This window comes from Callospermophilus lateralis, chromosome X (assembly GCF_048772815.1).
Source record: "Callospermophilus lateralis isolate mCalLat2 chromosome X, mCalLat2.hap1, whole genome shotgun sequence".
In the NCBI taxonomy this organism is placed as follows: Eukaryota; Metazoa; Chordata; class Mammalia; order Rodentia; family Sciuridae; genus Callospermophilus; species Callospermophilus lateralis.
Window position 1 is genome coordinate 51,823,764 of NC_135325.1, and position 14,378 is coordinate 51,838,141.

The 14,378-nt window shown below is 35.3% G+C and overlaps 1 protein-coding gene across 2 annotated transcripts in view; it reads left to right on the forward strand.

Moving 5' to 3' along the window:
* Tex11 (testis expressed 11) overlaps positions 1-14,378 on the forward strand; it is a 285,555-nt gene that overhangs the window by 172,567 nt on the left and 98,610 nt on the right. For both annotated transcript variants that reach the window (XM_077106381.1, XM_077106382.1), the window contains one exon: positions 7,270-7,372. In XM_077106381.1, the coding sequence (XP_076962496.1) occupies positions 7,270-7,372 (103 nt within the window). The remainder of the gene's footprint in view (positions 1-7,269; positions 7,373-14,378) is intronic.

Consider the following 14,378-nt stretch of genomic DNA (forward strand, 5'->3'; position numbering starts at 1 on the left):
ACATCCCCAGCCCTATTTTGTATTTTATTTAGGGACAGGGTCTCACTGAGTTGCTTAGTGCCTTGCTTTTGCTGAGACTGACTTTGAACTCGTGATCCTCCTGCCTCAGCATCCTGAGCCATTGGAATTATAGGCTTACGCCACTGAACCTGACATCATGTCTGTCTTTGATGTAGTAAAACCTACATTATCTTCATTTCTTCTTAATTTTATTTTTTTTTTCTTTTTGCCTTCTATTTGCCTTCTGTAAAAAAAGTGCCATAGATGGGGTGGCTTAAAACAATAAAAATATATCTATTGTGGTACTTTTGGCTGTATTTTATCAATTTTTGAGTTCTTTCTTGTTAGTCTTTATCTCTGATATGAATTATTTCTTTTAGTTCTAATAGTTTCCTTAGTTTTAGCACCTTATTTCTTAGTTCTTTTTTTCTAATTCTGATTTATTTTGAGCTTTCATATCTGGTATCACTTACTTAATGTCATTTAGCTTATTTTGAAATAGTTTGTTAGAGATTTAACCTGTTTTGTAGGCATATTTGTCTGACATGCTTTCTTTTTCTATAGGGATGTTTTCCTGCTGCTGTCTTTTTTTCTTAAAAGAAATTTTAGAGTATTTATATTGATGCTTTACTAGTTCTCATTTTAGTATGAAATTACTTTCCTTAACTTTTATAATGAGGTGGAGTTTTGGAAAATATTATAAACTTTGCAGAAATCCTTTTTTGTTTTTTCATTTTTGTTTTTCATTTGGTTTGGCCATGTTTAAAAATAAGGCAACTTGCCAGGTGTGGTGGTGCACATCAGTAATCCCTGCAATTTGGGAGGCTGAGGCAGGAGGATCACAAATTCAAGACCGGCCTCAGCAACTTAGTGAAACCCTAAGCAGCTTAGAGAGAACTTGTCTCAAAATAAAAAAATAAAATGGACTAGGGATGTGGCTCAGTAGTCAAGCACCCCTAGTTTCAATCTCTAGTACCAAGAGAAAAACAAAAAAGGTGGCATTCCTGATCTAAAAGGAAAAGTTACTGTAAATTACCAGTAAGTATGATGTTTCCTTTAGGGTGTTTTTGTTTTTTATTAGTATCCTAGGGTTTCTATAAAAAAGTGCCACAGACTGGGTGGCTTAAAACAATAAAAATATATTCTCTTATATTTCTTGGAGCTTACAAGTCCAAGATCAAGGTGTTGATAAGGCCCTGCTTTCTCTGAAGGCAGACCCTATATTGCCTCTTCCTAATTTCTAATGTTTGCCTATAATCCTTTATTTCTTTTAGCTTATAGATTCATCACTCCAATTTCTGCTTATCATGACATGACTGTGTACTTCTTTGTCTTCTGTCTTCACATAGTTTTCTCTTATTTCTTTCTACGTCCAAATTTTCCCCTTCTTAAGAGGATATCAAGTTGTTGGATTAAGGCCCATCTCACCAAAATGACCTCATATTATCTTGATCATATCTACAAAAATGATTTCTAAATTGGGTCCCATTTGGAGGTTAGATGCTGGCATGAATTTTGGGAGGACATTACTTACCCCAGTACAGATATAGTCCCATCTGGTTCAGGAAGTCCTTCTCCATAGTTCATATTTTAAGAGATTTCTCTCTCCCTCTCCCCCTTTCTCCCTCTCCCTCTCCCCCTTTCTCCTTCTTCCTCTTCCCCTTTCTTTTTCTCCCCCTTTCTCCCTCTCCCTCTCCCTCTCCTCCTCTCTCTCTCTGCTTGGAAGGAAGAGCCTATCTTTGTGTCTCTGGGTCTACCCATAGTACTGGCATCTGTCTCTTTAGTATTAGAGTTTTGAAGGGTCCATCATAATCTATTCAGCCAGGAGAGTACTGAGATGGTGGCTTGGGCTTGTAAATACCAAGTTCCTCCCCCTGCTTCAGCATGGAGTGAGCACACAAACCCACAGTTGCCTGCTTCTCCGTCTCCTCGCCCACCTTCTCTCTCTCTCTTATTGAGGTGATTGTGTGATTTTTTTTTCTCCTTTAATATGTTGAATGATATTGATTCATTTTGGGGAGGATTTATACCAACCTTGTATTCCTGGGGGGAAAATATTTTCCTATTTTACTTGGTATGTTTTGTTAATGTTTTGTTGAGGATATTTACATCTGTTCTCATGAGTAAAATTAATTTCTAATTTTTCTTTTCCATTTTTTCTTTGTTGGATTTTCTTATAAGGTTATGTTGACTTCATAAAATAAATTGTAGACTGTCACTTTCTTTTTGTATTGTCTAGAAAAGTTTGTTAAACTTGGAACTATTTTTCTCCTAAAATGTGAAACTGTTTGGGAAGTGATGTCAACAAGATGATAGAGTAGAACACTCCTTTCCCCAACAAACACACTGATTCAACCATTCATGGACAAATTCCTCTTTTGAGAAACTCAGCATCTGATGAAAAGGCTCCTGTGTTCTGGGAAAATGCAAAACCAGACTTGACAAAGCTAATAGAAATATTCAGGAAACCCTTTCTACCAGAATCCCTACCCCTGGCACAGTGCCATATGATCAGGAAGATATGTTCTAACTCCTAGCATCAGCAATGGGAAGGAAAAAGTTGGTCCATGCATGTAGAAGCCCAAATTTTCCCACAGTGTTCACTGGAGGAATGACTTCTTTCTTGTCAACATTAGAGTTCTCAGTGGATGAACACAGCCTAGCTGCTAGGAGAAAGGAGATGACAACTTTGACTAGTAGACAGTATAGCTCTTCTGCCCCTTTTAACCCAAAATGAACAAATAAAAATCCTAGTTCTGGGCTGGGGTTGTGGCTTAGTGGTAGAGCATTTGCCTAGCATAGGTGAGGCACTGCATTTGATTCTCAGCACCACATATAAATAAATAAATAAATAAATGTATTGAAAAAAAATCCTAGTTCTCAGCTTCTGCTTGGAAGGAAGGAGCCTATCTTTGTGTCTCTGGGGCTACCCATAGTACTGGCATCTGTCTCTTTAGTCTTAGTGTTTTGAAGGGTCCATCATAATCTATTCAGCCAGGAGAGTACTGAGATGGTGGCTTAGGCTTGTAGATATCAAGTTTGTCCCCCTGCCTCAGCATGGAGTGAGCATACAAACCCCCAGTTGCCTCCTTCTCCCTAAGAAAGAAAAGTGTTGGTGCAGTCAGTCATTCAACACCATGACTTTTCCCAAGGGATTGGCTTTTCACTTGTCTATCTCAGAGTACTGATGGGGTCTGGCATAATCTAGCCAAGTAGGGGCGAATGCAAAAAGAGATTGAGATTTTGGTTTGTAGTCATGATATGCCTACCCCCACTTGGTTCAGCATAAAGCAAATAGACAAAATAACCTTAGTTCCTCACTTCTCCCTGGGGAGAGAAAGGGTTAGTCAGAGTATCCAGCAATCCATCATTCCTGTGGAGGTCATCAGAAGAATTGGATTCAGTTTTACTTGAACTAGTGCACTGATGTGACCGAGCATAGATTATTAGTTACAGGACTATTCAGATATTTCTAGTTCTTGTTTATTCAGCTTAGTAAATTATATTTTCTAGGATTGTATTTATGTTGTCTAAATTTTCAACTTCATTAGCATAAAGTTGTTCAGATACCCTCTTAATATCTTTAATTTCCCTTCTCTCTTTTTTATTCCTTGCTTGTCTTACCAGAGATTTTTCCAGTTTGTTTTTTTTTGTAAGAACAAGATTTTGGCTTTGTGGGTCCTTTCTATGTATGTTTGCTTTATATTTCAGCAACTTCGGTTAATATCTTTATTGTTTTCTTTTGCATACATTCTTTAGCTTTAATTTTCAGTTCTTTTTATAATTTCTCAAGATAATTTTTAGCTTTTAAATTTACAACCTTAAAATATATTTATCATGTAACATTTAATACATTTTCTTAAAATTGTTGCTTTAGCTATAGCCACAATATTTTAAGTAATTTTTTATTTATATATAGCATCTACAGGGTAAAACAGTACACATATTGTCGGTATAAAGCCTGTATAACCACTCGGCCTGGTATATACAAACCTATATAACCACTGTCAAGAAAAGAATTACTATGTTACCAACCTCCCTGGATATCTGCCTGCCTAGTCCACAAATTTTAATATATTGTGTAATGGATAATTTTATGTGTCAACTTGACTGGATTAACAATGCTCAGATAGCTGGTAGAAACATTATTTCTGCATGTGTCTGTGAGGGTGTTTCTAGTAGATATTAGCTTTTAAATCAGACTATGTAAAGAAGATTCACCCTTATCAATGTGATGGACATCACCCAATTCATTCAAGGTTCAGAGAACAAAAAGATGAAAGAAGGAGGAATTTGTTTTCTCCATCTTTTCCACCCTTCAGACATAGGAACTCAGTTCTCAGGCCTGTGGACTCCAACTTAATTATACCACTGGCTTTCCTGGTACTCTAGCTTGCACATAGCATATTGTGGGATTTCTCAACCTCCATAATCATGTGAGCCAGTTCCCAGAATAAATCTCTTACACACATGCATACATAGTATATCTCCTATTCATTCTGCAGTATTTTATTATACATTTAAAATTATATTATACAATTCAAAATATTTTCCAATTTCCCTTATAATTTTCTTTGACCTGTTAATTATGTAAAAATCTTATTTCTGAATTTTGAAACATGCAAGGATTTTCTTGGCATCAATTTAGTAATTGCTTTTAGTAATTGATTTCTAGCTTAATTGCATTATAATTGATTTCAGACTTTGAAATAAGTTGAGATATGCTTTGTAGAAAGATATATGGTCAATTTTCATAAATAATCTGCATATGTTTAAAAGAAATGTATTTTCTGCAGTTTTGGGGGATGTGTGTACATACATGTAAATTCACACACATATAAATTTACATTCAGTTTGTTGTTTATTTTTAAAAAATGTTTATCTTTTAGTTGTAGTTGGACACAATACCTTTATTTTAATTATTTTTATGGGCTGGGGATGTGGCTCAAGTGGTAGCGCGCTCGCCTGGCATGCGTGCGGCCTGGGTTCGATCCTCAGCACCACATACAGACAAAGATGTTGTGTCTGCCAAATACTAAAAAATAAATCTTAAAATTCTCTAAAAAAAAATTATTTTTATGTGGTGCTGAGGATAGCACTCTACCTCTGAGCCACAACCCCAGCCTCATGTTTATTTTATTTTAATATTCTGTACTCAAACCTGTATTTTGCATACTTTGTCAAGCACTGAGATGAGGTATTAAAATGTCCTATAAAGACTGTAAGTTTGCCTATTTCATCATCTAATTTGATAGTTTTTGCTTTATGTATTAGAGGCTCTATGTGTATACAAAATTAGAATTGTAATATATTTCTATTTGTTGAAGTTTTATTGGCATAAAGTGAGCCTTTTTATATCTTGTATTTTTGCCTTAAAGTCATTTTTATCTGACATTACTATGTCCACATTAAAGCTAAAGATATAGCTCAGTGTTAGAGTGCTTGCCTAGTATGCATGAATCCAGCACTGCAAAAATATGTGTGTGCATGTGCATGCTTTCTTTGGTTAATATTTTCTCAGTATATCTACTTTAATCCTTTTACTTTGAACCCGTTTGGATTTTTTCTGTACCATTATATAGTAGACATGCTATTTATAAACAGAAAATAGTTAGATATTTTTAATATCTAATAGTTAGATTTTTTAATCCAGTTTGAGAATTTTTGTTTTTCCACTGGACATTTAATTTTTTAAAATTTAATATATTGATATAATTGAGTTTATGTCCACATCTTAATTTAATACTTTTTTGAAAAATATTTTTTAGTTGTAGATGGACACAATACCTTTATACCTTTATTTTGCTTATTTAATTTGTTTATGTGGTGCTGGGGATTGAATCCAGTGCCTCACATTTGCTAGGCAAGCACTCTAGCACTGAACCACAATCCCAGCCCTTAATTTAATTCTTCTATTTGTCATTTCTGTCTTTTTTTCTCTCCTTTCTTGCTATTGATTTTTTTTAAAAAATTGATGTTTACTTTTAGAGTTGTTTTAGGTTTACAGAAAACTTGAGTGAGAAGTACAGAGAGTCCTTTTGACACATTTGACATACTTGTTATCATGCAGAATAGTTTCAATCCCTTGTACTTCACTTATTCGTTCATTTTTCCCTCCTACTGACCTCCTGAAAACAACTGATTTTTTTAACTATCCATGTAGTTTTGCCTTTTCCAGAGTATTACATAATTGGAATCATATAGTATGAAGCCTTTTCAGATTGGTTTCTTTCTCTTGACAGTATTTAATGTATATTCATTTAAGATTCCTATTGTCTTTTCATGTTATAATAGCTCATTTCTTCTTTTTAAAATATTTTTGTAAAATATGGTAAGCATTTATAAATACCTTTAATTAATTAATTAATCAATTTTATTTTTAAAAAAATTAGTTGTCAATGGATCTTTTGTTTTATTTATTTATATGTGGTGCTGAGGATTGAACCCAGGGTTTCACACATGCCAGGCAAGTGCTCTGCCACTGAGTCACAACCCCAGCCCAGCTCATTTCATTGTAGTGCTCAATAATATTGAATTGGTTGGGGGTATAGATCAGAGGTAAAGTGCTTGCACAGCATGCACAAAGCCATAGGTTTGGGACCAGCCTAAATATGCACCTTTAGATGTTTTAACCCTCTGTGTAATGTAGTTTGGGGCTATCAATAAATGAATATACTTATGTTATACCTCAGAGCTTATTTCCCCCTATGTTCTGTACCGCCTCCTATACAGCACCAAGGTAAACTTCTTTGCAGTCCCCCCTGGGGAGTGGATATGATTGGGAACAAGTTTACTTCTGATTTAGCCTAGTCTAAGAGTGTGATCCCATGAGTCTTGATGTCTACTTCCTATCTTAATGAGATCCATCAAAGCTACAGAACATTTGCCTAGATTTGCAAATGCCTACCAGATAAAAGTGGCTTCACTTCTCTGTTTACTTTTGAGGGACCTCACTTTTCCTTAGTTTTTCTTTGCTTGGTAATTCCTTTACTATCTTGTCAGTTTTTTGTATATTTCTGAAAAATATTTTTAAATATGTTATCCAACATTTTTGGTTGTTTTTAAAAGGAGGGTTGGTCTGACATGGCTAACTCACTCTATTTCCAGAAGCAGAATTCATTGTTTCTTTAGCATTTTTAAGAGAGCAGTTCCTATCTTTTCATTATGAGTATCCCTTAGCCATTTTAAATGTTTTAATGATACTTGTAAAATATGGTAAGGACTTCCTTATTGGTTTTATAAAATAGATCCAATGTTTCTTTATTTCAGGCCAAAGAGGCAGTGATGGAAGCTGAAAGACGGGATCCTACAAATGTTTTCACTCAATTTTATATGTTCAAGATTGCAGTCTTGGAAAGCAACTCTGACAGAGGTATAAATATTATTTATGAGTTACATTTGATAATGCAAAGAATTGAAAATCCTCAAAGAATAAATAATCTATAACAGAAAGCCATATTATTTTTGAAATAATGGAATTAAATATATGTTCTGTCTTTCCTATGAAAAATAATACAATAATACAAAAAGAAACCATGGAAGGTCATGCAGAAGTTAAAGAACACTGAATATCTATGGAGGGAATCTGAAGTGGGCAGATGTGGGACAAGAATTGGGGAAAAGTCTTGTCACTGTATGTTTTTTGTGTTTTCTGTCATTTGAACCAACCTATTCTAAAAGCTTTAAAAGCTGTGGGGGAAGAAAATTATAGTAAAAACCTGTATCAGCCAAGAATTGTCCTCAGAGAAGGAAGGTTTTCAGGGCACATTTTGACTCTTTTTACTTATGTTTTGATTAGTGCATTATAATTATACATAATATTGGGTTTCATTTTGACATAATCATACATACATGGAATATAATTTGTTCCACTTCAGTCTCCAATACTTCCCCTTTCTCCTCCCTCCCCCATTCTCCATCCCCAACTTTACTGATCTTCCTTCTATTTATAGTTTTTTTATTAGTGCATTATAGATGTACATGAAGGTAAAATTCACTGTTATATATTTATATTTGTACACAATATAGTTTGGTCAATTTCACACCACCATTCTGTCCTTTTCCTGTCCCTTCTCCCTCCCTCTCAATTCTGTTCCCCTCCTCCATTGATCTCTCTTCTATTTATGGGATCCCCCCCGCCGTTTTCCATCTAGAAGCAAGATAATTTTTGATATGTAAGGATTGAATACTACGATTTCTTTAATTCCTTTTTATTTTTTTTTCCTCTCTTCCTAGCTTCCCTTGGGATTAGGTTATATTCTGTGGCAGTATTCTCTCATTAGTTTTTATTCTTTGTCTATTAATTATAGAGTTTGTCTTTGTGGCTGTCATGAGGCTTATTTTAAGCTGATAATGAGTTGCATTAACTGATTGTGTTTTAAAAAATTGATATTTCTACCTGTTCTGTTCATACATTTTTTGTTTTGAACATCATGACTTTTATCTTTTTATACTGTGTATCCTCTAAAATATTGTATCTATTATTACTTAAATGAATTACTTTTTAACCTTCATATTAAAGATACAAGTGAGTTGCATACCTAAGAGTATTCTTTTTAAAAAATATTTATTTTTTAGTTGTAGTTGAACACATTACCTTTATTTTATTTATTTTTATGTGGTGTTGAGGATTGAACCCAGGGCCTTGCACATGCTAGGCGAGTACTCTACCGCTGAACTACAACCCCAGCCCCACCCTAAGAGTATTCTGAGTTTGATTTCGTACTTACTTAGTTTTTTCCTTTGATATGATTTTGTGTTACTAATCAGTACTTTTTTCCTTCAGCTTAAAAAATTCCCTTCAGCATTTCTAGTAAGACAGGTCTGGTGTTGAGGAACTCCTTTAGCTTTTGTTTGTCTGGGCAAGTTTTTATCTTCCCTTCATTTCTCAAGGGGAGCTGTGTTAGAAAAAGTATTCCTGTTTGGTAGCCTTTTTTTTTTTATCTGTACTTTCTTTTTTTAATTTATTTTTTGTTGTATATGGAAATATACCTTTATTTTATTTATTTATTTTTTATGTGGTGCTGAGGATCAAACCAATGCCTCCCATGTGCTAGGCAAGTGCTCTACCAGTGAGCTACAACCCCAGCCCTACATCTGTACTTTTGATCTCACTCTTTCCTTGCCTGTAAGGTTTCTTCTGAGAAGATACCAATAGCCTATTGGCACTCCCTTATATATTATGTGCTTCTTTTTTGTTGCTGCTTTCAGGCTCCTCTCTGAAATTTGATTTTTGACTGTTTATGTCTTGTAGTCTTAACACATTTCGCCACATAACTATCACCTAATCATCACACCCTGTATAACTTTTCATCGTGTAATCATCATATGATATAATTCTGTTTGTCAGACCACATAAATGGTAAACAGAGCAGCAATGTACTCACCATTGGCATAGGGATAAGCATTTGTGTTCTCGTGCACTATAAGTTATAAGTCTAGTATTCTCAGAGCACATGCATTGTCAGTATATTTCCATAAGCCAAGTTGCATGGTTGGTTTAGAGCACTGCGTAACTAATGGTTAACACATCTTATATGAATGGTGCTGAGGACGGAGTGTCAGATGATGAAGCCAATGATAGGGCACAGAATCTTCAGACAGTAGATTAAATTTTGTAAATCTGTATTTCTCAACACTATAATAAATTTACTCAAGTGTAATATTTTGACTATAGTGTACAAATCGATAACAACTAATGTGTTAACTTTTTTTTTCAGACCACAAAATAATGTTCACTAAACTGTCACAAAGAAATGTACATCAATTTCGACTATTCAGTTTTGACATATATTTCATGGAGTATGTATCCTAATCTTGCACCAAAGGCAATTTAATAATAGATGATTTTTAAATAACACTGACATATTTTTAAAAAGATTCACATGATGGTCACACTTTACTTTTTCATGAAATTAAAAACATTTAATGGTGCATTATAATTATACACAATAGTGGGATTCTTTGTTACATATTTGTACATGCACACAATATAACAATATAATTTGGTCAATTTGAGAACAAAAATTTTTAAAAACTCTAATATCTCTCATTTAAAGAACCAACAAGAAATTTGAAAATCTATCACCAAACATAAAAACAAAAAGTGTTGCCTTTTCTTTTCTTTCCCTTACATACCCACAATTTCAATTACATTTTATGTCATCTCCCGATACCCCCTGTTCTCTATTGTTTCTGGGTATGAGGGCAAAAAATAACAAAGATAAACACCATAAAGGGAATGAGGGGATCTGAAATGAAGAAAATTTTATGCTCTAAATTTTAACTTAAGTTCTTAGTGCCTCACATGCTACTAAGCCTAGTTTTTTGTTTGTTGGTTTGTTTTTATACAGAGATTGAACCCTGGGATGCCTAACCACTGAGCTACATCCTAAGCCCGTTTTTTAAATATTTTATTTAGAGTCTCACTGAATTACCTAGGGCTTCGCTAAATTGCTAAGGATGGCTTTGAACTCGTAATCCTCCTGCTTCAGCCTCCAAGCCACTGCCTCCAGCCCTTTTTAAAAAAAAATTTTTAAGAATACTTTTTGTTTTATTTATTTTTATGTGGTGCTGAGGATTGAACCCAGTGCTAGGCTAGCACTCTACCATTGAGTCACAACCCCAGCCCCTTGCTCCAGTCCTTTTTATTTTTTATATTTTGAGACAGGGTCTCACTAAGTTGTTTAGAGTCTCACTAAGTTGCTGAAGCTGGCCTCTAACTTGAAATTCTTCTGCCTAATCCTCCCAAATTGCTGGGATTACAGTTGTGTATACCTACTCCTGGCTAGATCTCTTACCTTTTCTACCTGGATATTTATATAATTACCAAGATTTATTGAGTTTTCTGGGACTATTTCTTTAAATAAGTTTTCTAACTCTTTTATCACTTTAACATCTACTGCTATATGTGAATACTTGTTCTTTTGATGATGTCCCGTAAGTCCCGCAAGCTTTTTTTATTCCTTTCCATTCCTTTTTCTTTCTCCTCTGACTACCTGTTATTAAATAACCTGACTTTTAAGTTTATATAATCTTTCTTCTACTTGACCATTTTATGCTCTTTATTGCATTTTTCAGCTCTCAGTTTTTTTAACACCAGTGACACTCTTCACAGAACTAGAAAAAAACAATTCTAGCCAGGTAGAGTGGCACATGCCTGTAATCCCAGTAGCTTGAGAGGCTGAGATAGGAGGATTGCAAGTTCAAAGCCAGCCTCAGCAATTTAGTAGGGCCCTAAACAACTTAGCAAGACCCGGTCTCAAAATATTTTTTTTTAAAAGGGCTGGGATATAGCTCAGTGTAAAATGCCCCAGGTTTAATCCCCAGAACCAAAAGAAAAAAAAAAAAACAGTTCTAAAATTCATGTGGAAGAATAAGAGACTCAGAATATTTCTTATTTGCATCTTCCATTTTTCCCAATTTTGATTTTTTATTTCTCTATTATCTTGAAGTTTACTAAACTTCCTTTAAAACCATTATTTTGAATTATTTGTTAGGCAGTCAACAAATACCCATCTTTTTGAAATGTGGTCTTATTATTTTACCAAGACTGGTCTCCAACTCTTGGGTTTGAGTGACCCTCCTACTTTAGCCTCCTGAATTCTGGGACTACAGGTATGTGCCACCATTCATAGTACAAATCTCCATTTCTTAGGGCCCTTTTCTGGTTATTTATTTTATTTTCTGGGTGACATAATGTTTCTATGATTGTTCTTGATATTTGTGACTTGCATTGGTGTCTGCACATTTGAAGAAGTAGGGAATTATTATAGTATTTGCAGATTAACTTGTCTAGAAATGTCTTTCACCAGTCAGCCCATCCAGAGTTTGGGTCTTTGGAATCTGCACTAGGCATAGGTGCATGGGTGCTGGACTGAAGACTGGGTCCCTGAGGGTCAGATAGGGTCCAGGAGCTGAAAAGGTTGTTCTGTAATCTAACTATACAAGGACATTCCTGGAAATTTGGTCCCTGGGGTCTAGCCCAACTCTGAAATCTACTGGAATGGCCTTAGATTCTGAGTCTGCTAAAATATGGGGATGCAGGGGCCAACTTGAAAAGTAATACTACAAGTTCTGGTTTGGAGGGTTGGGCCACAGGACCAGCCTGGCACTTGGCAGGCCTGGAGCCTGATTCTTTAGACCAGGAGTACAAATCTAATGATAGGGCTGGCCTTATACTGTGTGGGCCTAGAACCCTATATCCATGGGGGCCAGCCTAGAGTCTGGGTATCTGGGTACTGGCTTAATGACCGGGGCTGTGGGGCTATTCTACTGCTGGGCAGACCTGAAGCCTGGGGCAGTGGGGGCCAGCCTGGGGGTAATCCAGGGACCAGGACCACAGGGGCCAGCCTGGTCCTAGGAGGGGACCTAGAAACTGAATCTATAGGACTGGCCTAAAGCCTGAGTTTGTGAGGACTGTGGTGGTACCACGACAGGCCCAAAGCCTGGGACCAAAAAGACTGGCCTCACACTGAGTCTATTCTGGACATCTAGGGGCTCCTGCCTATGGAACAGTCCTAAAGGCCAAGTCCTTTGGGCAGATCTGGAACCTAGGAACATGGAATACAGCTTGGAATCTGGAGGTATGGGGCTCTCTCTGGTGCTAAGTATTACTGGTGCCCCAGTGTTGGAGTCTGCACTCTCTTCTTTCTCTTTCCCTCAAGCAGAGGGTTTCTCTCTCTGTTGTTTGGCCTGGGGTTGGAGGAGGGGTGATAAGGGTAATTAAAAACTATCCTTTTATTCTCCCCAGTGCACCTTATTTTTATGCTTCACCCAGGTGGACTAATCTCTTATTTGGTTTCCTTAGCTCTTGTGAAGGTATATACATACATACATAGTTGTTCAAATTCATGTATTTTGTGAGCAGTAAGTACTAACAATTCCTATGCCACCATCTCACTGATATCTAGTGTACACAAGTTCATTATCAGTTGTGTATTTTGCAATTTTTTTCTTTTTTTCTTTCTGCATATTTTCTTTTATGAGAAGAAATTGGCAAGTTTGACAATGTCTAATTTATCTTTTTTCTTCTATGGATTGTCCTTTTGATGCTGTAGCTAAGAAATCTTTGCTTAATCCAAGGTCACAAAAATATTTTCTATGTTTTCTTCAACATTTTGTTTTAGGGTTTTTATTTTTAGGGCTGTGATCCATTTTGAGTTAATATTTGTATTTGATTCCAGGTGTGGATTGAAGTTCATTTGTTTACACTTAGTTATTGAATTGTTCCAGCATAATTTTTTAAAGAAGCAATGTTTCCTTAATTGAATTGCCATTGTATGGATCTCTTTCTGAATTCTTTCTTTTGTTGTATAAAATAAAGACATCATTTATTAAATGTCTTTACATCATTCCTACTCTGTCTTAGTTATTATAGCTACGTAATAACTATAGAATTATGGAGTGTTAGTCCTCCAACTTTGTTCTCTCTCAAATTGTTTTGACTGTTTCAAGTCTTTTGTATATCCATATGAGTTTTCCAATTTTTACACAAGTGAATTTTTTTGGTACTGGGGATAGAACCCAGGGGTGCTTAATCACTGAGCAACATCCCCAGCCCTTTTTATTTTTTATTTTGTGACAAGGTCTCACTAAGTTGCTTAGGACTTCACTAAGTTGCAGAGGCTGACCTCAAACTTATGATCTTCCTGCCTCAGCCTCCCTAGTCACTGGATTATAGGTCTGTACCACCTCACCCGGCACAAATGAATTTTTATTGGGATTATGTTGAATTATAGATCAGACTTATTATTATTATTGCAATGCTGAGAATCAAACCCAGGGTTTCATGAGTGCTAGCCAAATGCTCTACCACTGAGCCAAACTTCCAGCTTAACATCTTAACATTATTGAGTCTTTCAACTCATGAACAAGTATTTGATTCCAGGTATGGATTGAAATTCATTTGTTTGCACTTAGTTATTGAATTGTTTAAACAATTGCCTCCATTTATTTAGGTCTTTCTTAATTTCTTGAAATAATTTTTTCTGCTTTTAAGTGTATAATCTTGGGCATCTTTTTGTCTGATTTATACCTAAATATACCATGTTTTATACTATTTTAAATGACTTTTTTTAAAAACGTCAATTTCTGACTACTTACTGTTAATATATAGACATGCAAATGTTTTTTGTATTGACCTTGTATCTTACAACTTTTTTTAAAAAATATTTTTTTAGTTGTAGATGGGCACGATATCTTTATTTATTTTTATGAGGTACTGAGGATCAAACCCAGTGCTTCACACATACCAGGCAAGTGCTCTACCACTGAGCCACAACCCCAGCCTCATATCTTACAACTTTTATAAACTCATTAGTTAGTTCCAATAGCTTTCTTGTGAATTTTTTACATAAACAATCATGTTTTCTGTGAAT